The 22,721-nt window shown below is 38.4% G+C and overlaps 1 protein-coding gene across 3 annotated transcripts in view; it reads right to left on the reverse strand.

The window, feature by feature from the left end:
• Positions 1-22,721, reverse strand: part of BACH2 (BTB domain and CNC homolog 2) — a 407,704-nt gene that overhangs the window by 286,658 nt on the left and 98,325 nt on the right. For all 3 annotated transcript variants that reach the window (XM_027856822.1, XM_027856841.1, XM_027856832.1), the window contains exon 2: positions 18,461-18,573. In XM_027856822.1, the coding sequence (XP_027712623.1) occupies positions 18,461-18,469 (9 nt within the window). In that variant the 5' untranslated portion in view covers positions 18,470-18,573. The remainder of the gene's footprint in view (positions 1-18,460; positions 18,574-22,721) is intronic.

Raw genomic sequence — 22,721 nt, forward strand, 5'->3', positions numbered from 1 at the left:
TTTCCTGACACTAATTAACTCTCTAGCTACTAGCTCTTCTTTCCCAGATCCCTTTATCTTGTATTGATTTTTTTTTTGGACTAGGTAGAAGAGATCATTCTTTGCCTTGTTTCTTGCCTAGCCTTAATCACTGAATGGGCGTTGCCTCAGACAAATTGACACCTGGGAAAGATCTTAGCTTAGAAAGGCCAAATTCTCCCACTGCATCCAGGGCCATTTCCAGTTGTCCTGATCTATATCTTGCCACTGTACCCAGATGGCTCCAGAGGACAGAGAGGCTGGAGACTTTGCACAGTCCTGCCTCATTAAGTCCAGTTCACTTGCAAGTCATGGCATAACCTTCCTGATGTCATAGTCCTCTAGAACAAACAACAACAAAACAACTTATATGTTCATGTATATGTTGTTTCTATCATTAGAAGGTTAGCTTCTTGAATTCAGGAACTGTTTCATTTTTGTCTTTGTATCCCTAGTATTTATCATGGTGACTAGCAAATACCAGGTGCTCAATAAATGCTTGTTGGGGGGGTGGAGCCAAGATGGCGGAAGGAAAGCAGTGCCTTGCTAGAGTTCTCCCCCAAACCCCTCCAAATACCTATAAAAAATGGCTCTAAACAAATTCTAAAGCAGCAGAACCCACAAAAAAAAAGAGTAAAACAAATTTCCAGCCCAAGACAACCTGGATGGCTGATCAGAAATGTATATCGCACCGGATGGGGAGAGGAGCGCAGTGGGGCGTGGGTGTGCAGGCCGCAGCGACCCTGGAGCAGGCCTCAGAGGACTGAATCACGGGCAGCTGTGGCAGTTTCCAGACTTCTCAACCCACAAACGCCAAAGACATCTTAGAAGGTCAGTGGGAAAAGTCTGTGACTATAGTGAGAGGAGAAGTTAGGTCTCAGCCGCCCTGAGGGCAGCAGCTGGCTTCTGAGCTTCCAGCCCACAGACTGAGGGGGAATCCAGTGGCTGATCAGAGGGGGATTGCAAGGATCTCTTTGCCAGGGCTGAGGCAGGAATCTCTTGCTTTGCCTGTGCTTGGATCCGGGTCACAGTTCTGAGGGGTAGTCCTGGGGCAAGGAGCAGCGCTGGTGTGGTGAAGCTTGTTGTGGCGGTGAAGACGAAACACCTCGCCCCTTATCACAGCACCTTGGAAGAACTGACACTTTTCAGGTCCCTAGAAGTATCTCTGAAAACAGCTGTACAAACCCCCGAAGCTTGGGACAGTACATTCTCCACATTGGAAACAGACTCTTACCTTAACAAAGAGTTTAAAACTCAAGTAATTGGTTGGGATCATGAGCAAGCAGCGCAAAAAGAGTCAGACTATATTATCTTACTTTGGTGACAAAGAAGATCAAAACATACAACCAGAAGAAGAAAATAAAGTCAAGCTCCTACATCCAAAACTTCCAAGAAAAACATGAATCAGTCCCAGGCCTTGGAAGAGCTCAAAAGGGATTCTGAAAAGCAAGTAAGAGAAGTAGAGGAAAAACTGGGAAGAGAAATGACAGTGATGCAAGAAAATCATGAAAAGCAAGTTGACAGCTTGCTAAAGGAGACCCAAAAAAATACTGAAGAAAATAACACCTTAAAAAACAGCCTAACCCAAATGGCAAAAGAAGTCCAAAAAGCCAATGAGGAGAAGGATGCCTAAAAGACAAAATTGGCCAAATGGAAAAGGAAGTCCAAAAGCTTACTGAAGAAAATACTTCCTTAAAAATTAGAACAGAGCAATTGGAAGCTAGTGACTTTATGAGAAATGAAGACACTGTAAAACAAATCCAAAAGAATGAAAAATTAGAAAACAATGTGAAATAACTCATAGGAAAAACAACTGACCTGGAAAATAGATCCAGGAGAGAATTTAAAAATTAGTGGACTACCTGAAAGCCATGATCAAAAAAGGAGCCTAGATGTCATCTTTTAAGAAATGATCAAGGAAAACTGCCCTGATATTTCAGAACCAGAGGTCAAAATAGAAATTGAAAGAATCCATCGGTCACTGCCTGAAAGAGATCCCCAAAGGAAAACTCCTAGGAATATTGTAGCCAAATTCCAGAGTTCCCAGGTCAAGGAGAAAATATTACAAGCAGCCAGAAAGAAACAATTCAAGTATTGTGGAAACACAATCAGGATAACACAAGATTTAGCAGCTTCTACATTAAGGGACCGCAGGGCATGGAATATAACATTCCAGAGGGCAAAGGAAATAGGATTACAACCAAGAATCACCTACCCAGCAAAACTGAGTATAATTCTTCAGGGGAAAAAAATGATCATTCAGTGAAATAGAGGACCTTCAAGCATTCTTGATGAAAAGACCAGAGCTGAATAGAAAATTTGACTTTCCAATACAAGACTCAAATGGAACATGAAGAGGTCAACAGGAAAGAGAAATCATAAGAGACTTATTAAGGTTGAACTGTTTACATTCCTGCATGGAAAGATGATATCTGTAACTCATTAGACCTTTGTCGGTATTAGGGTAGTTGGAGGGAAAAAATTATATGTATGTATAGATAGATAGATAGATAGATAGACAGATAGATAGATAGAGGGCACAGGGTGAGTTGAAGATGAAGGGGTCATATCTGGAGAATAAAATTAAGGGGTGAGAGAGGATTATACTAGGAGAAGGAGAAAGGGAAAGGTAGAATGGGGTAAATTATCTCACAAAAAAACAGAAAAGGCTCTTACAGTGGAGGGGAAACAGGGGAAGGTGAGAGGGAATGAGTGAATCTTATTCTCATAGGATTTGACTTAAGGAGGGAATAACATACACACTCAATTGGGTATGGAAATCTGTCTTACCCTACAGGAAAATAGAAGGGGAAGGGGACAAGAGAGTAGGGGGATGATACAGAGGAGGGCAGACTGGGAAAGGGGGTAATCAGAAGCAAATACTTCTGAGGAGGGACAGGGTCAAAAGAAGGAATAGAATAAATGGGGGGGCAGGGATAGGATTAAGGAAAATAGAGTTAGTTTTTCACCACATGTCTACTATGGAAGTATTTTGCATACCTTTTCAATGAGCGTGGGTGGGGAGGGAGGAAGGGAGAAAATTTAGAACCTAAAATTTTAAAAACACATGTTTAAAAAAAAATGTTTTCACATGCAACTGGGAAATAAGAAATACAGGAAATGGGGTACAGAAATCTATCCTGTCCTACAGGAAAATAGAAGGGGAAGAGGGGGAGAGATAGCAGGGAAAGCAGACTAGGGGAAGGGGTATTCAGAACGCAAGCCATCTTGGGGTGGGGGGAGGGGCAAGATGGGGTGAAAATTTGGAACTCAAAAGCTTGTGGAGGTAAATATTGAAAACTAAAAATAAAAAAAAATAAAAATAAAAAAAATAAATGCTTGTTAATGGATTGGTTGAAGATACTGAAACATCCATCCGGAGATCTTGTTTATTCTCTTAGCTTAGCAATAACTCTCATCACAGATAAAGAAAACATAAGTTTCATCCTAGACTCTGTCTAAATTAGTCTAAATTCCAAAATAGTATCAGTTAAGTGATTCTTTTTTACATTTATATAACTATTAAAAATAAATATTTTAGCCAATATTTAATTAACACAATTAAAAGTCATCACCATTTTAAAAAGCCACTCAAATAAATACCAAATAAAGAAGCTCATGTATTAAGTAGAGGAAGGGGAGTATAGTAGGGAGTTGGCTTGAGAATCAAGACAACCTGGAATCCAGTCTTTGACACATATTGGCTGTGAGACCTCTTAATGCCCTAGACAATTCTCTAATCTATTAAGTTTTTTATCTGAATTGAGTTTCCTCAATTCAGTTTCTTACACCAATGAAACAACAGGGCAAGATTCTGACTCCTACCCCCAAAAAGTATGATCACTATATATTTTTTAAGCATAAGAATGGGTCATATATAATATCATATTTCAATTTTTGGGCCATTGTATAAAATGGCAACCCTACAGAATAAACTAAATTAAATGAATGGTCTACTTACATGGTGTCTTATGACCAAAATCTTAAGTGAAATATAAAGGCTATGGTGCTCATATTTGAGGTTAACAACCAAGTCTTCAGCCTAGATTTACCTGTCTCTTTTAAATGGAATTAAAATTCTCCTTTATTTTTGGAGAAATGTCTTACAGAATTATTCAGAGGCCAATAAAATCTGGAGTAGAAACTTTTTTTTTCTAGGTTTTCTTAAGCATAAAATAATTCACCAGGTAATTCCAAAAGGTTTTAGCAATTCTAAATGTAAAGACTTCATGACTTTTGACTGTAACTGCAAAGGAACAAACAAAGCAATTTGCACTTACGAAAGAAACTTAGAAAAGACAACTAACCTGATATAGACAGGACTTTTATAATTAAATAAAAAGGTCTAGCCAACCTAGATAAGCACAACAAACTCATTATGCAATTCTCCTCTCTGATCAAATTATACTTGTTTGGGGGAGGATGTGTACATATTTTTCTTAAGGAGACAGTGAAAACAGAATCAAAACCTTCCTCCCCAAAATAGAGAAGGCTGTTTTTTAATAAGCTAAATACTGATATACGATAAAAATGCCATTAATTTGGACTTCCTTGATTTGACAAGTTCCACCTTTGTTCAGTACAATCTTTCTTCCCAGAGCACCAATTAGCAGCATAAACAAAAATCACAGGGAGAATGTTTAACATTGTTGAGAAGACAAACTAAGAATCCCCAGGTCCTTTTGAGACACAAACAATTGATATACTAATTACAAATCATTCTTAGTTATTCATTAAGATAGCCTCCTATGGATTTGTACTTGGCAATACTTTCGTTAGCTTAGCTTGAGTTACCGTACGCATTTGAAAGTAGTGAAACTACATTTCTTTAAATAGATGCTACCAACATGAATTCACATGGGCCTTTCTCCAAATGAGTCTGAATCTGGGAAGTTTTAGTATAGAGTGAAGGGACTAAATTACAGAATCTCAGAACTAGACAGGAGCTCAGCTGCCATCTAGCCTAACCCATAGATGAAGAAGAACGTTCTCCATTATGTCGCTGACTAGAAGTGATTCAGCCTGGACTTGAAGATCTCCAGAGAGAGGAGAACCCACTACCCCTCCTGAGGTACTTCAGGACAGCTCTGATGGTTAGGAAATTTTTCCTTGTGATAGCTGAAATTTGCTTTTTTTCATCTTCCACCCAATTTTTCTACTTTATGGAGTCGAGTAGAAAAAGGCTATTCCTCTTTGTATTGTAAGGTGAAATGTCATTAAACAAACAAACAACCCAAATACTGTATTTATTATCAATCTCAATAGAGATTACTAGGTAATTCAATCTGGCATCTAAAATAAATTAAAACTTACTCTCTTGTAAGAAAAAACAGTTGTTTTTTTTTTAATGTTGTTTCATTTTCTTGCAGGAAGTAAAAAAATGTGGCGGGCTCTCCTTAACTAAGTAATAGAGTTGTAATTCAGAATACCTCAAAAGCTGAACTGGCAGCTGAGTCCCCTGTGTTTATAGAAATGTTTGGATGATTCAGAGTGAGCTCAGAGCTCAAATTAGATCAGAGCATCTCAATTCAAAACACATTTGAAATGTGGCAAGTGTCAAGCTTCCAGGTCATGACTTATCCAAGTGTCGGGCTGCTCACCAGAATCTCTATCACATGGTGAAAGTAGCCCCACAAGCAAGATACTTCACGATGCAGATGGGAAATCTGGTACTAGTGGGTTCTACCTGCCAGGAAATAGACAATACTGGGACTCTCACAGTACTTTCTTCTTCCTGCTGCCACAAAGACATGTTGTGAGAACACAGGGGGAAAAGGACCTGAGAATAAAATAGTTTGAAAGGGTGCTTGACTCAGCTTTTCTATGGCCAGATCAAGCCCTTCACCGATGATTTCTTCCCTGAGGTTGCTACTCATTCACCTGACAAATTATGGGAATCTGAGAATAAAATTCTAAAACTCAAGGGTGTCTACATATACGACTTATATCTTTATTAAATTCTGACTTATTTTTGGTAATCATTTTAAAGGGGAGAGAGGATGAAGGAATGTAAAAAGAGTAAAGTTTTAACATTCTCTCTAGGTGAGGAGAAACCCTCGAGTTATGATAACCACAATATTTGCTTTCTCTAGAAATTTAAAAGGCAAGGCATAAAAGAGCAACCCAGGCTCTTTCCCATCCTACTGTTAATCGAAGTCAGAATTCATTCCGCTGCTCCCCACTTAATCTTCCTGCACATTTTTATTTAGGATATTAGCAACTCTGAGACTACAGGCTTTATTCATAATAAAAAATAATTTTGATCTTCATATTTTTCCTCCTGTTGCTTTTCTTCAGCTACCACCTTCCTCTCTCTCTCTCTCTCTCTCTCTCTCTCTCTCTCTCTCTCTCTCTCTCTCATTCTCTTTTCTTCAGGTTCCTTTGCTGCTGAATGTCAGGGTCAATGGTGCCACGGTATGACATGATTAGTGTTCCTGACATTACACCAGCGTTCTGAAGAAACCAGCGAGGAGCACAGATAGGATAGGGGGTGGGCAGAGGGGGAGGGAGAAGAGGAGACAGCCATTTTAAGAAGTCAAGAGAAATAGACATGGAGTGGGATAGGGAGGAGAGGGGAGGATCAGCCTTCTGAGTTTCTGTGAGATTGCCTCTCTGCAAAGGATCTTGGTGATTTATAAAGTTACGGATAGGGACTAGACCTGTGATTTTAATTGATGTACAGGGGGCTACTGGAGAGGAGGGCACCTAGGTGGTACAGTGGATAGAGCACTGGGCCTGGAGTCAGGAAGACTCCTCTTCCTGAGTTCAAATCTGGCCTCAGACACTGACTAGCTGTGTGACCCTGGGCATTTCACTTAACCCTGTGTACCTCAGTTTCTTCATCTGTAAAATGAGCCGGAGACGGAAATGGCAAACCACTCCAGTATCTTTACCAAGAAAACCCCCAATGGCAAAAGGAAGAGTTGGGCACAACTAAAACGAATGAACAATCAAATTGAGGAGGAACTCGTTCTACCACAATGCAGCTACCTAAAACCCTTGAGAGTTACGTGCCTTAGCCAGGGTCATGAATATAGTACCTATCAGAGGTACGGATCCCACACGGAAGTGTGGGGTGGAGAAGGGAGAATTGAAGCCTGGTGTTCCTGTCTTATCCTGAGGACAGCTCTATCCATTATGTCATTTATATTTAACCAGTTGGTAGACTTCTCCATTCCTTACAGGTATCTATGAGGTATAATTCTATTCTCTCTGAACAAAGCTCCCAAAAATAATAATTGCCAACTCTTGAACCCATGATTCAGCAGATCTGAATGTTGAGGAGGACCACAATCAGTATACTTTTGGAAAATATCAGCAGTCCATTACAAGTATTGATTTGCAGCACTCTGTCAGCTCTAATGATGTTATCTCATTAAAAGAGATTTATAAATGCCCTACTGTTCCACCAAAAGCATCTGCTTCTGACTCTTTTCTCTTGCTCAACAGCAGGGCTCTCAGCAGCAGCACATTAAAATCAAATTGAAATCCAATGCAAGACTTGCTCAGAGTTGCTTACTAAGATTCCTTTTTTAATTGGTTTATTCTGCTCCCCACCCCCTCTGCCAGCAACTGTATGACCACCTCTAGACAAGAGAGGAGGAAGATGCAGATGGACAGACACAGATAAGGATACGGCTGAAGAGCATGTCAATGAAAAATCTTATTTTTACACTTGAAAACTTAGAGAAGAAATCAATCAGCACCAGTTGTAGCAGTAAACAGGTTTTTAAAAACGTACCAGTTTCCATTGATGGAAGAGGGGAAACATGCTACTGATCAATTTGGAAGAGGTGGGGAAAAAAAAAAAAGGTGGCAATCATTCTTCATCCTGCCCACACCCAGGAACATAATGCCATAGGCAGTGGAATGGTTTTGTTTCAACAGATTTCTTATTAAATAAAAAAGGTAGCAATTTTCCATAATGAATGTTTTATACATTATTCCTTTGTGTATAAGGCCTTGAAAGTACACATTATTAAAGTCTATTAAAGTCTGTATTTAGTAGCATTACTAATGTGCCTTTTGGGAAATTATTACAATGAGGCAGCATCAGTCTTTCATAAAATTCCAATTGTTTGATATTCCTTTCCCGATCTCCAATCCTCATGTCTATTTTTAGCTGTAATCAGACCTCTTCCAGAATGGCATAATCCTATCCTACGGCTGTCACAACAAACTATTTGTGGCGATAGAATGGAAAAAGTAAAGAGGAAAGGAGATATTGTTCATTTTACCGAACAAATTTTTTCATAACTCATCTCACCAATTTCCACTGTTATAATTAACAGGCATTCTGTGATCATTATGACGTGATATGACACTTTACCTCACTGTCTAGACTTCAATGGTGCAATTAGCTGCTTATATTTGTACCTAATTGAGACTAGCCTTTCAAGATATTGCCACCTTTCTCAAATGTGAGGGATAGTAAAAAGTTAGAAAATTCTCTCTTCTCTCTCTCTCTCTCATATATATCCATATGCACATATTTTAAAACAGAAGAAGAAATAGTGGCTGATCAAGCAAATCTAAATATTTTTAATTCATATGTAAATCACGCTTTTTCTCAGGGGGAAAATTATCTTTGGAAAAACATCTGAGAACAGAATCTGAGGGTAGTGAGGTGGTGCAGTGGATACAGCACTGGGCCTGAAGTCAGGATAGACTTAAGTTCAAATCCAATCTCAGACACTTATTGGCTATGTGACTGTTGACAATTTACTTAACTTCTGCTTGCCTCAGTTTCCTCCATTGTGAAATTGGGATAAAATAATAACACCTACCTCAACAATTCCTGGCATATGGCAGGTGCTATATAAATATTAATTATTATTATTTGTGAATTGTTTTCAATCAACCAGAAGAAGCCTCTTTGCTTCTCTATCAATTTGACTCTAAGAAATCTAAAAATATTGTTGTTTGGTTTCTCTTATTTTCCTTAAAAAAGTTAGTAATAAGAGGAATGCAAATCAAAATAACTGTGAGGGTTCTGCTCACATGCAGCAAATTGGAAAGAATCACAAAGATGGGAACAGTTAACATTGGAGGAGTTGTAAAAAGACAAGAACATTGATACACAATTGGTGGAGCTGTAAATTGGTCCAACTTTTCCGGAAATCAACTGGGAATTATGTTAAAAACATAACTAAAATGTTTATATTCTTTAATGCAAAGATCATAATGCTAAGCATTTGTCCCAAGCAAGTCAAAGATAAAAAGAAAAATCCCATACACATCAAAAATGTTTATAAAAACACTTTTTGTAAAATGAAGAACTGGAAACAACGATATCTATCAATTAGAGAATGGCTAAAGAAATTGCTTTATATGACTAAAATTTCATTACTGTACTGTAAAAGTTATGAATATGAATAAAAAAGAGAAGTGTATGACTTGTATGAACTAATGATGCAAATCAAAGAAAGAAGAATTTGGAAAACATCCTTATTTGGAAAATGATGGAAATAGATTCAATAAACTCTAAATCTATAATCCTATGAACCTATACAATGACTACAACCATATAAGTGGATAGAACAAAAGAACAACAACAAAAATTGAAATGAAATGATAATTAATTTTGATAACCAAGCTGGACACCAAAGAAAAGATATGAGAATGCACATTCCTTTTGGGGGCGGGATATGAATGTGGAGCACTGTATACAATGTTGGATTTGTCTGATGTGTTAGTTTTGCTAAACTTTTTATTTTTCCTTTTTTTTTTTTTTTTTTTTCCTTTTTGTTGAGGCAATCGGGGTTAAGTGACTTGCCCAGGGTCATAGAGCTAGTAAGTGTCATGTGTCTGAGGCCACATTTGAACTCAGGTCCTCCTGACTCCAAGGCTGTAGCTCTATCTACTGTGTCTCCTAGCTTCCCCTTATTTTTTCTTTTTAAAAAATTCTTTATTATAAGTACTCATTCTCTGATAGGAATTTGGGGGTGGGATATATTGGGAAATGTAGGTAATATTAAAAAAATACATAAAAATTTAAATCAGTAACCAATGATATCTAGGCATTATAGCACAAAGCTCTCTGAAAAAAAAAATGTCCTTTTTTGTGGCCAAGGCCTTTAACTTTCTTAATGTAGGGAATTATGGATGAGGAAGTTCCCTCTACTAATTCAGATAAACAGTTATTCCACAATTTTGAGTCTGAGGGTTGTCTAGGGGAACTAAGAGGCTGAGTAACTTTTCCAAGGGTCACACATTTAGCATGTGTTAGAAGCAGGCTTCAAACGCAAGTTTTCCTAATTTGGAAGATGGCTTTCTATTCATATCATGCATAGTAAGCAATCAGATTTTTTTCCCTTTTGAAATTAGAATGAGGCTGGAAATCATAGTGGCAAAAGTCACTTGGGGCTTATCGTGAGATACATCATTCTATTTAAGAAGGAAAAAACCCCAACAAGTACTTAGTTACTCAAATTAATAAGTTAGGTGGGAATGAAACCTATCAATCACATATTCCCAACAAGTCCAGATCTCCTACTGTTTGGACTGAAAAGTTGTAGAGGGCAGACAGGCAGGGAGAATCTTTAATTTTCAACTAAAAATAAACAAATAATAGATTAATGAGTTAAGACAGGAAGTCTTTCCCATTTTGTATCTACAAGTGTTTATACAGATTGAAAGTGCACAGGATTTGGAGTTGGAGGGCCTGGGTTTAAATCCCAGCTCTGTTATTTACTACCACTATGGTCTGGCAACTTCTCTGAACTTTCTAACATGAAAAACAAGTTGGGGTGGGCGGGGAGAGTGAGGAGGGGCAGGACACTGGTCAATGCGATTTCAGAGGCCTCCTCTCACTCCATGGTGTATGATTCTATGATCAATCAAGTCAGAATGGCATCTAACAATATGTATTAGGCATTGTCTATCCTGAAAAGAAAGGGACACACACACACACACACACACACACAGAGTCAAGACCACAGACAATTCAAATATGGAACAGAAAATAATGGGAAATGGTGACAATGATGGTTTTTACTTTACCTTAGCAACTACTTGCAGCAATGAAAAAAAGTCATACTATATAAAAGGGCATAAAATATTCAAAGAATCTCTCTAATTATAGGTTCACAGATTCTGAGCTAGAAGGAACTTTGGAGCCAATCGAGTCCAACCCTCTCGTTTACAAATGAGGTTTAGAGAGGTCAAGTCACTTGCCCAGTGTCATACAGATTGTATATAGCAGAGCCTGGATTAGAACCCAGATCTTTTGGCCTCAAAGCCTCTTTCCTCTTTTCCACACTGCCTTTCATGTTATAGATTTGTCACATTTATTAGTTTGTTTAAAAGCTTTAAGATTATTATACAGTCCACTCAAAAGTTCCACATCCATTTGGAGTGTAAAAATACATAAAACAAAACTGTAGGAGATAAAAAGACCCTTGTTCTATTCTTATCTAAAGCCCCCAAAACAGGAAAGAAGAAAAACAGTGGTAAGAGGTTAATTTCAGGTGAGAAACAGAAACTTTGACTCATAAAAGCACTCAAAATTGTATGATTATGCTTTCTTTTCAAAGGAGTCCTTTGGTCACTGGACCAAATCACTGGATTGATCACTGGAATCTTAACGTGAAACAGATGCTGAAAAGGCCAATTTGGAAACAGGAGCCCTTTCCACTCCACATATACACCCACTCTCACCTGTGGCCAGTAGTTGCCACCACTATTCCAAGGGCCTGTTTGTTGGCTATTGCTGTGTATCTTAAACACAAAATTAATTTAACAGTCTGATTGAGACGGAACCTTCCATATGTCTCCATATAGTGATAAAACAAACAAAAACAACTCCAGGTACTTCTCGTGTTTCTTTCTAGATCTGATTTTTAACTTAAGAGCGTTTACTGTGTCTCCTCCCTGTAGGCCATCTCCATCCGTTCACTGAGGAGTCTTGCAAGTATGTCCATATGACACAAGACAAGCCACAGACACAGGACAAGGTTCTGGTCAGTGTCCAGATGAATGACCTAAAGACTAACCTCACGTCAGAGCCTTATTTTCTATTCAGTAATAGGCCAGAGAAACCTGCCTTTCAGAAAGTAGGGAACAAGGTCTGTTGCAAACACCTCTTACTGTGAAATTCTGAAGTGTGTCGAGCACGAAGGTGACACCCACTGAAACGGGCGGCTCTTGTTTGAGCTGAAAAGGCAGGTAGTACCTTCAGATTGAAACAGATTTCTTTTCATTATATTTTACATTTCTTAATCTCATCTTTAATATGGTTTCCCTATGGCAGAGCTGAATGTATTTAAAAATTTAAAAAAAAAAGAAAATTCTTCCCAACTTCTCAGCAAGTCTATAAATACTGTGTATATATAGCATGTGTGTATATGTATGTGTATGTACACATATACATATATGTAAATTTTCCATTACATCTCTTAAAATCTCCTCCTTACAAGAGTAGCCTTACCTTTGAAAACTAAGGCATCTACACAGTAGGTACATGGCTAATTCTACTATTTTTTAAAATTTGTGTTCTTGAACCTGTTTGGGAGGGTGGAGAAATCTTTTTTTTCCCCTGTAAAACTTTCCTGATTCTCATAACTTGAAGCACATGACTTGAATTTTGACTCCTCATTCTCCATATGTCATATGCTCAACATAACTCGATTTACATGAAGCTTAGGTGCTACATCTGCCTCATGGCAATAATAATCTTTCAAAAGTCACAAGTTCTTTTTTGCCTGAAGAACTACCCAAAATCAAAAAAAAAAAAAAAAAAGAATGAGGACAGTTATTCCTTAAAGAGAAAAGACTAAATTGATGGTGGGCATATCATAATGGCTAAGGGCAGTTGGTATTTAGGGTATGGATCTCTTCTGTTGACCTTGTTAATACTGGGACTGCCAAATGCAAGACAGACATACTATGGTCTATTTATATCGTCTGAACCTATTAGCAGAAGAGTGGAAGGAAGAGAAATAATACCTTTATGTTACAGGATGACACTTTAATTTGATTCATTCTGAGGGAGTAAAATCAAAGGGCAGCAACATTTCTCAAAATGTTAGGAAGTTTAAATATTTCTCAAATACTCATAAAATATGCACATTAAATATGTATCTGTTTCTATAGATAATAGAAGATTCAAATCTACATATCTAGTCCTACCTTCTATCCTAATCTCACACCTGCTCTTCCAAATACTGGGTGCCTATTCCACGAATATCTCAAACTTTAAATACGCCCTCAGATTAAATATTACCATTTCCCTGAAAATGCTCTCTTGTTCCATATTTTGAAAAATGTTATTTTTCCTTGTTCCCAGGCTAAAAAACTTGGGAGTCATCTTTGATTTCTCTTGTTTTCTTGCCTCTCACACCCAATTAGTCTCAAGTCAGACATCTTTTCTACCTGAACCTCTCCTTCCCATTTCCATTGCTAGTAGCCTTGTTGAGGACCTCATTACGTTCTTCCTGGCCTACTGCAATCCCCTTTTAATCAGATTTTCCACCTCTAGTCTTTATCCTGTCCAATCTAACCCACTGTTACTGTCACCTCATTCTTTCTGGTGCACAAACCTACCATAGGTTCTCAAAGTTGGAAGGGACCTCAGAGGACATCTAGTCTAATCCTACTCAATGTACAAATTCCATTAACAACATCCCCTACAAGTAGCCATGTCATTTCCCTACAAAAAAAAAAAAAAAGGTAAGAATGATGACCACAGTTCAGGGAGCATTGGTTACGCTGTTCCCTCCACCTAGAATGCTCTTTCCTCCTGTTTCTGTCTGTTGAAATCTTACTCCAAGGCCCAGCTCAGATGCCACCTCCTTCATTACCTTCCTTAATTCCCCCCTTCCCTTATCCCCAGCTATGTATGAGTAATTACTCCATCCTATGATTTCCCATAATACTTGGTCTGTACTTCTTTTATTACACTTCACAACTCTATATTACAATTATCAAAAAACATGCATTCTCATGTCTTTATATAAGCTCTGTTGCTTAGGACAGTGCCTTACACACAGTGCTTGATGGACAAATTAAGTGACTAGTATAAGTATAAATGTAAATCATATTATGAATTGCTTTGGCATTTTAGAATTGTTGATAAAACTAATGCACAAGAAAGTCACAGCTGTTTATTTTTCCTCATACAAAGTGACACATTTTTGCAGCAGCACCAAAAATGTGGAGTTCTACAGCAGATGATCATTGAAATTTACTGAGAAAGTTTTGTCTATGAGTCATGAAAATTTTTCCTTCTATAACTTGCAACCTGGTCATTCCCTTTGGAACCAATTACAACAGAGGAATAAACAAAGAGCTGATTTTGAGGCCTTCTCCCTCACTGAAACAAAGGGTAGAGTGGGAAAGACAAAGGTTCACTTTGGAAAGATCTAGCTATTTAGCTATATTTTAAATGGTGCAGGGCAGCTCTGCCAACCTGAATGTGCAATGGAAGAAAATGTTTTACACGCTGATCCTGGTTTCCCAGAAAAAATGTTTAAGGGATATAAATGCTTTAATAACCCACATTCATATTCATTTGTACCATTATCACTATTATAGTGTGTAAGTTCTTTGAGGAGAAGCACAATTTCCTTTCTGTCTTTTTATTCTTGGACCCTTATCGAAAGCAGATAATTAACAAATGCTGGCTGATTTAGTTTATAGGTAGCATTTTTTTTTTTTGGAGCACGTGAAAGAGAAATCAAGATGACTACCTGATTTTATCACTAAGTAAGGAAGGTGAAAGAGAAATCTGAAAGAAGACGAAGTTGTTAGTAATTGGTTATCTGGAGTTATTACTGCTATCAGCAGTTCTTTACGAAATACTTTATTTATGACAACCCTATGACAAAGATGGTGCAAGTAATACCATATCCATTTTACAGATGAGAAAATGAAGGCCCAGAGAAATGAACTGACTGGCTAATAAGTGTTGGAACTAGGATTCAAATGTAGGCATTCTTACTCCAATTCTAGTACTCTGTCATTATACCACACTTTTCACCTGAAAAGGTGAACTGCTTTGAACCTTGCATTAAAAATATGATTCTAAACAATGGAAAAAATTCTGGGAAGAGGGATTTAAAAAAATAGATTCTGAGCAATGCAGTGACATCCATCCACCTTTAAGTCACAAGAAGAGATTTTATCTTACTTCATTTGATGCAACAGCCCTTAGCCAAAAGAAAAAGTCTGACTCAACTTCATTTGCCTGTAATAGGAAAGCATCTCCTTATGACTTAGCTCTTAAGAGCATTCACTTTTACTGGGGGTGGGGAATGGTTCTGGATTCAGTTGAGTGGAGAAAACTGTCCTCAAACTCAAGGCAACACATGCCATGTTATACACCTTCAAGAGAAAATTCAACTGTTAAGTAATTAAGTGTAAAGTTTGAGAGGCAGGTAACAGTACTCTTCTAAAGACATGTTTTCTAAAAAATATAGTATTAATGTGCTAGAATTGTTTTCTTGATGTTATATACTGAATAAGCAAAAATATTTCATCACTTTAAGCTCATACTGTATTCCTGGGAAAAGTCTCATCCTTTTTTTTTTTTTTTAATGGCCTACAATTTAGCTGTAACATTTTTTTAAGAATACAAAGTACCACAATTCTTTTCTTTCTTATATCACAAGACACATATGTATGTAATAAGCCAAACCTGGAAATATATTCATTTTCCTTATATAACAAGGGCATTGTACTCTCAGAATCGATAATATTGAAATTGATGTGTTCTAAGCTCTGAAAGGGTAAATAACCTGCTTCAGAGTCACATAGCTAGTATTTGAGGTCGAACTCTAATCCAGGTATTTTCACTCTAAGTGCAATGCTCTTCTCCTACAACATTCTGGTAAACTAGTTAACATGCAAATTCATTATGAAGACATTCACAAAGAAGGGGGGAAATTACATTTCCTGGATTCTCAATCATTAATTTTTCTCATATACCATCCTCCCAGTTGCCCTACAAATAGCTGTAAGAATAGAAACCAGAATTTGTGATTTTGTGAGTAATGACATCTTGCCTTTGCTGCCTCTACCAAAACCAGCTGGCTACCTGTATAGCTAAATACAGTCAGAGCCAGCCAAATATAACATTCAGAAAAGCAGTCAGGGTTTCCCAATTCAACTATAATGAATTCTGTCTTACTTTGTATTTGCAAAAGACAGCCTTTCAGTTCTACCAAAACCATGGGGCCAGATCTCATTGTAACAACGTTTTTCATTAAAAGTCTCTGTATTAGCCCCCAAAGCCTGGTTTTTTTCTTACAGCAGGCTGTCTCTTCATTCTTGCTAAGTCCCTTTCTCCTTCACAGCACTGACTCCCCTCTTCTAGATTTTGCTGCGACCTTCCATTCTAGAAATTTTCATCTCACAAGCAACCTCACTGATGGGAGCCACCCTGACTCTGGCATGGGGAAAACCAAACAGATGCATACTCAAGTATCCCACACAGAACTGAAGTGGTAACTGAGAGCCTTTTTATTAGCTTGGGCAGGTGGGGGGCCTTTTGACCATGTACCCAAGGTGTGAACTCCCTAAAGTGTAATCCTGTCCCCCTAGAGTTCTCATTGTCTCTTGAGTAACTGTGATTCCTCATGACTCCTTGCCCCATCTCCCCTTATTCTCTTCCTCACGTCTCTTTGGGCTCTGAAGTTAAGTGCCTTTCTTTGTATGAGGTAAAATAAGCCTATAACAAAGGCTTTTGCTTTTAGCATCACTGGTTGGTTTGCTTCTTCAGTGGAAATCTCCTGAAAAAGCATTTGTAACAGAGTAGAACATTGTTCAGATGACAACAGTGAAGCTGGGCTGGTATGGGTAGGGAAACAGCCATTCTGGTTACATAATGCACATTTACGGTAAATCTACAAATGTTCCCAACTTTTTAGTAATAAACCTATTTTTTTTAAAATCAAGGGATACCACTTGCATAATTAAGTTATATAGCTACTTTATATTCTGGCTAACATGCTTCTAATTATGGAATATTTCTCTCGGATGTCATCTTTACTGCTGTTTTGTTTGTTGTGTCTGTGTGTGTACATGCACACACCAGGCAGAGCTATCTCATAAAGATTTTTTCCAATATTGTGACCTAAAGGCATCTTCAGAACAGTTTCAAAAACCTCCTCTCAGTTTCTGCTCCCTGCCAAAAAAAAGTCATAAAAGATTCCTGCCTACAAAAGACATCACATTTTGCTGAAAAAAGACACCCACTTTGCCACTCAGCTTCCTGGGATACAGGAGTACACCCACCTAGACTCCTTGATAACATTTCTGAGGAGTCTGGTTTCCGGCTGTTTGTCAACAGAGATCCCTGACATCAGAGTCTGAGCTGCTCTGGAGCTACTCAGAGGAAGCTGACACACTGAACTGAGTTGTTCAGGATTCTTCCGAAGTGCTCCCTTTGCTTTTCAGTACACAAATCTCTTAAGCAATAAAGGACAAGATTTGTAATGGAGGGCTCCTGCCAAGACCCTCTGCGGAATTGGCTGTCAAAGCTTCTGGTATTTCAACAGGGAGTTAAGAAGAGGCTGTTTAGAGTTAAATGTCTTGAAGCTAGAGAAAGAATTCATCACCAAAGTTCCTCCAAGAACTGGGACCAGAACTTGCTCTTTCTACCTAACACTTCATAAGAAACCTGTGTCAAGAGAAAGGCAATGTAATCACTGATCATACAGTGCTATGGTTTCAGTGTCTCTCTCATCTTTTCAAAAACATTCAAGCAAAAAACATATGGCTTTCCTGGCACTTCAGAAGACTCAGCAAATAAGACTGTCTGAGAAATCACAAGGGACACTTGAAAATGACCCTTTTCATGGTTAACAAGAAATTTCAGAGGTAGTGTCTTAGTTAAATTAGGATGTAAGCTCCTTGACCACAGGAGCTGTTTTATTTGCGCATCTATAAAAGTGACTGTAGGCAATAGGTGCTTAATAAATTCTTGTTGATTGACTGAGTTATTGAAATTAGTTTTGCAAAGTCTAAACAGCTAAACCCCTGAGGTTTCAAAGTCTTACTGCTGTCCCAAAGAGGCTTAAGGGTCAGTCATGGTGAAATGACTTAACTGTCCATCCCCCACAGACAGTCACCATATCTAAAGAAGTGAAGTACCCTAACCAAGAAGACCTTTAGAAGTGCTGTTCTATTCACATAAAAATCTCTGCTTATCACTATCCTGCCACTGCTCTTAAGAGGCACCAGAAAGTACACAGTACATCTGTGATTTGTGTCAATGGTTCCCGCCAAGGTATCAATTCAGATAGGCCACTGTCTGCCTGGTCGTGTCCTAACATAAGGACTGCTGACCTGGCAAATACAAATCAAAGAACATTCTTCTCACCCAAAGATCTCTAATAGGAAGAACAAAATCTTCACACCCTGGAAAATCATTTCTATCTTAGGAAGATCAAAGGAGCACAAGGAAATGAAGGCATGTGTACTTAGTGCAAAAGGCACCTCTTACCTTGTACATGTTGCATGGACTGGATCAAGGGGTTGGACATGTCACAGAGTATGGCAGCTCTTGATCATTCTTTTCTTCTCCTGAATCCTCACTTTCTGAATCAGAGACCTCCACTGAGAGCCAAAAAAAGAACACAATAACACAACATTCAATGAGGACTTAATGGTTAATAATAATTCTCATTACTGACATTTACAATAAGCTTTAAGGTTTGCAAAGGACTTCACAAACATTAGCTCATTAAGCATCACAAAAACCAAGTAAAGTAGGTACTGATCAGGTCAAACTCCAAAGTGCTGAGGCTATAAAACAAGGTGGTATAAGCGAGCACAGAATTAGTCAGCATCTATTCATAAAGACTATAAGCCTACACCAAAAACAAAACAAAACAAAACAAAAAACCCTGGGAAAAACGACTGAAATCTAAGTCTATGGACTTAGAACAAGAAAATCCCTTAGATAGCAGCTGGTCTAACCTTCTTCATTCATATTCCTGGAAGCTAAGATGCTAATGAATTTCAAGGTTTTAAATTTGAACTATCTATGAAATTTAAACTAACTCAGAACACATGATTACAAAGTTTATCCACACATATTGCATGAGTGTCAGAATTTTATACAGACCCATTTTTTCATTTGACAACAATATTTCATTATTCAAAAAACATTCATTCAACAAACTTATATTAAGCCATTGGAGAATTAATCCATAGTCCCTATCTTCATAGAGGAGAATAATAAACAAGAACAAGAATGATGCGTTCGTTGGATAACCTTACCCACATCGAATGACTCCATGACTCCTCACTACATACCCCTGTTTGCACTAAACTAATTTGTGTCTTTTTATAGACTGCTCTCCAAGTATTCTGTTTTTTCCCCTACAAACATTGGTCCTGAATTTCCAACCAGACTGACCTTAATTGACTGTTTATTTCATATCACCCACAGTTTAGTTTAGGACTTTGTACACAATGAGGAAACAAACACAATGCAGGTGACTGCTGCACCCTGCCTTTCAGAGAAAAGCACAGAAAAGAAATTCTTAGAATGATCAGAGAGAGGCTACTGGCTCATTATCATTCCCTAGCACCTTCCATCCTGCTCACCAACAGCAACAAAGTAATTTATAATGAAGTCAATATTCCCAGTGCTTGCAATCAATCATCAAACATTATTAAGTACCTACTATGTGCTGGGCACTGTGCTAAGAGCTGGGGATACAAAAAGAGGCAAAAGATTGTTGCTGCTCTCAAGGAGCTTACAATCTAATGGGGGAGATAACACGCAAACAAATATTTACAAAGCAAGCAAAATGCAGGAAAAATATGAAATAATTAAGAGAGAAAAGGCACTAGAATTAGGAGGAGTTGGGGAAGGCTTCCAGTAAAAGAAGGGATTTTACAGTTGGGACTTAACAGAAGCCAGGGAAGTCAGTACGCAGTGCAGAGGAGGGAGTGTTCCAGCTAGAGAAAATGCTAGGAGCTGAGTGATTGGAATATCTCTTTCCTGAAAAGGCCAGAAGGACAGTGTTGGTAGATTGAAGAACTTATGTCAGAGGGTAACTTTCTAGGAGACATAGTATTTCAGAACTAGAAAGGACCTCATTTTACAAATGGGGAAACTGAGAAACAGTGACTTGCCATAGATCACCCAGGAAAAATAAGTGTCAGAGGCAAGACTTGGCCCAGGTTTTTGACTCCACATCTGGTGCTCTGTCCAATATGGCACAGAAAACAGAATGTATTTGGTAACTGCACAAAATTGTGTTCCATTGACTGAAAGTGTTTTATACAGTTATCCCTTCTACATCCAGACTTTCCCCATTGTAGTTTCAATATATTGCAGGTTGGCACAAGAAATTAAATGGGAGTTTTTTGGTAGTTTTGTAGATGCGTCAAATGACACACAAAGGCCAGTGGACAACAAGTTTAGAATCTCAGAAATACATAAAATAAATGTATAGTATAATAACCCAAATTTTACAATAAGGTGCTATAAACACCTTGTAAAAGAAAAAGAAAAAATTCAGACTTCTTCTCTGGTACAAAGGAAGTGCCAAAAATTTTTATGTGGATTTTCCAGATCATGGGGGCACAGCGCCCCTTACCCCTGAGATGCAGAAGGGATAACTGTAGCTTTCTAAAGGGCCCTCTACTCATTGCTATGGTTATAGAATGACCTGGAGAAGAAAATTCTTATAAAAGACCCATTTTTTAAATATGTTGCTTAGTCTGAAGGTCAAACACAAAGCACAAAAAGGAAATCCACTGCTTACAAAAGACAACAATCCAGAAAACAGACTAGTTATAAGTTAGGCCCAGTCATCAACCAAAGCATGGACAGATAACAGAAAAGACTGGCCTTTTTCTTCGAAGTACTTTCCACCTCTTTCTAAACAGTACAAGTCTGGCTGTTTTATAGCCAAGTCCACATGTGGAGTCTCCTAGAAGAATATACAGCTTCAAAATGACGCGGTCTTAAACTAAAAGAATTTATATCCTCTTGGTACTGAATAAATGTAGAGTACAAATGTATATCAGACTAGGTTCTAGGAACTCAGCCACAATATGTGTGATTTCCATTCTTCAGATCCTGGTGGAGGTGGTTTAACTGGTATCAATTAGGCCTCTACTGTTGTCAGTACCAGACTCCAGAAATATTAGCTCACATTTAATTCACTTCTAGAGGTGGGTGGTAAAAGGAAAAGCTAGGTAAGCAGAAGAAGCCAAGGGTTAGTGTAGGAAGAGGAAATAAGAGGAGTGAAAATAAAAGGTCAAGGCTACTGGGAAAGCAGAGGGAAATGGGTAAATTAGAAAACAGACTATACAGAGATTATGTATAGAGATATACCTACCACCTACTCATATCAGAAGAACACTGTGGGTGTTAGGGCAAGGCAATAAATAAGGAATTCCTTATTCATTTCTACTATTCAACATTCAGAAGGTTCTGCAAGAAAGCTTCTTCTGAGACCCAAGGCACACCCAAGTAAAGTCAAAAGTGGTCTCACCTGCTGTCTACAATTGCCTACCATTGCCTACCATCTATCACACAGAAGTGATAAAATTCTTTATCAGGATTATGTGGATGTTGTGTGCGCTAGGGGTTATAGAGAGAAAGGTATGTCTACCTGAATGAATGAATGAATGAATGAATGAAGTATTTATCAAGTGCTTACCATGTACAAAGCACTGTGCTGAGCACCAAGAACATAAACAGAAAATTCAGACATTCCTGCTCTCATGAGAGCTCACCTTCTAATAAGGGAGACAAAACATATGGAAGGTTTCAGCTGTGAGTCAAGAAAAGTTCCATGATCCCTAGGGCACAGTGGCAAAGCAGGGGTAAAGCCTTTTTAATGGCATTTCCACTAATAAAATCATGTGATTTCTGATGCTCAGACATTTGATAGTGCTGTTGAGGGCTGGGCTGTCTGGGAGGATACTGATACTACCAGGGCTCCTATACCTCTTTGACTGTTGGTATCAGATGGTTAGAAGTTGTTGCTGGTGGTGATGAGGAAGATGAGCACCTTTTCTACAATTATTCCTGCCGTAAATGATGGCTGTGGGGCCAGGCTAGAAGCAGGTCTGGTGATTTATGGGACATTGCTATTCCCAAAGTTCTTGAGTTCAGAGTCCTAGGCTCACCTTATCATGGTTTAAGGGGAGATGGTGGTCAAGATGGTGGTGGTTTCACTTGCCAAGCACAAACTTTTCTGTTTTTTCCCTAGGATGCCTCACTGCTTTCAGACTGGATTATCTATCCCATAAACAACAATGGTTAGCAATTCTCTCATAATCAGAAGGCACAAAGGACCAAGGGTTCTTTTCTCATATACTGGGACTTTGTTCCTTGTGACACTTGTAATTATGGCAGAAGAGGGGCAGGTGAGAGCATTACAAAATATACAAACACATACACACAGACATAGAGACCTTATATATGAGGGTAAGGACTAGACTCATGATTTTACTGGCACAGGAAGACTCCCTGGCCAAGAAACTTTCTCTACCAATCAATGCAATTAGGCACAATCTCTGCAATTTATATTCTTAGAGAGGTGCCTAGAACATAGAGATTACATGACTTGCCCAGGGTCATAAAGCCAGTATGTGTCAGAAGCAGGGCATGAATTCAGGTCTTCCTTGTTTTGAGGTCATCTCTCAATCCACTTGGCCTCTTCCATCTCTCTCTCTCTCTCTCTCTCTCACACACACACACACACACACACACACACACACACACACACACACAC

This window comes from Vombatus ursinus, unplaced genomic scaffold (genome assembly GCF_900497805.2).
Source record: "Vombatus ursinus unplaced genomic scaffold, bare-nosed wombat genome assembly UNPS02000582.1, whole genome shotgun sequence".
Taxonomy (NCBI): domain Eukaryota; kingdom Metazoa; phylum Chordata; class Mammalia; order Diprotodontia; family Vombatidae; genus Vombatus; species Vombatus ursinus.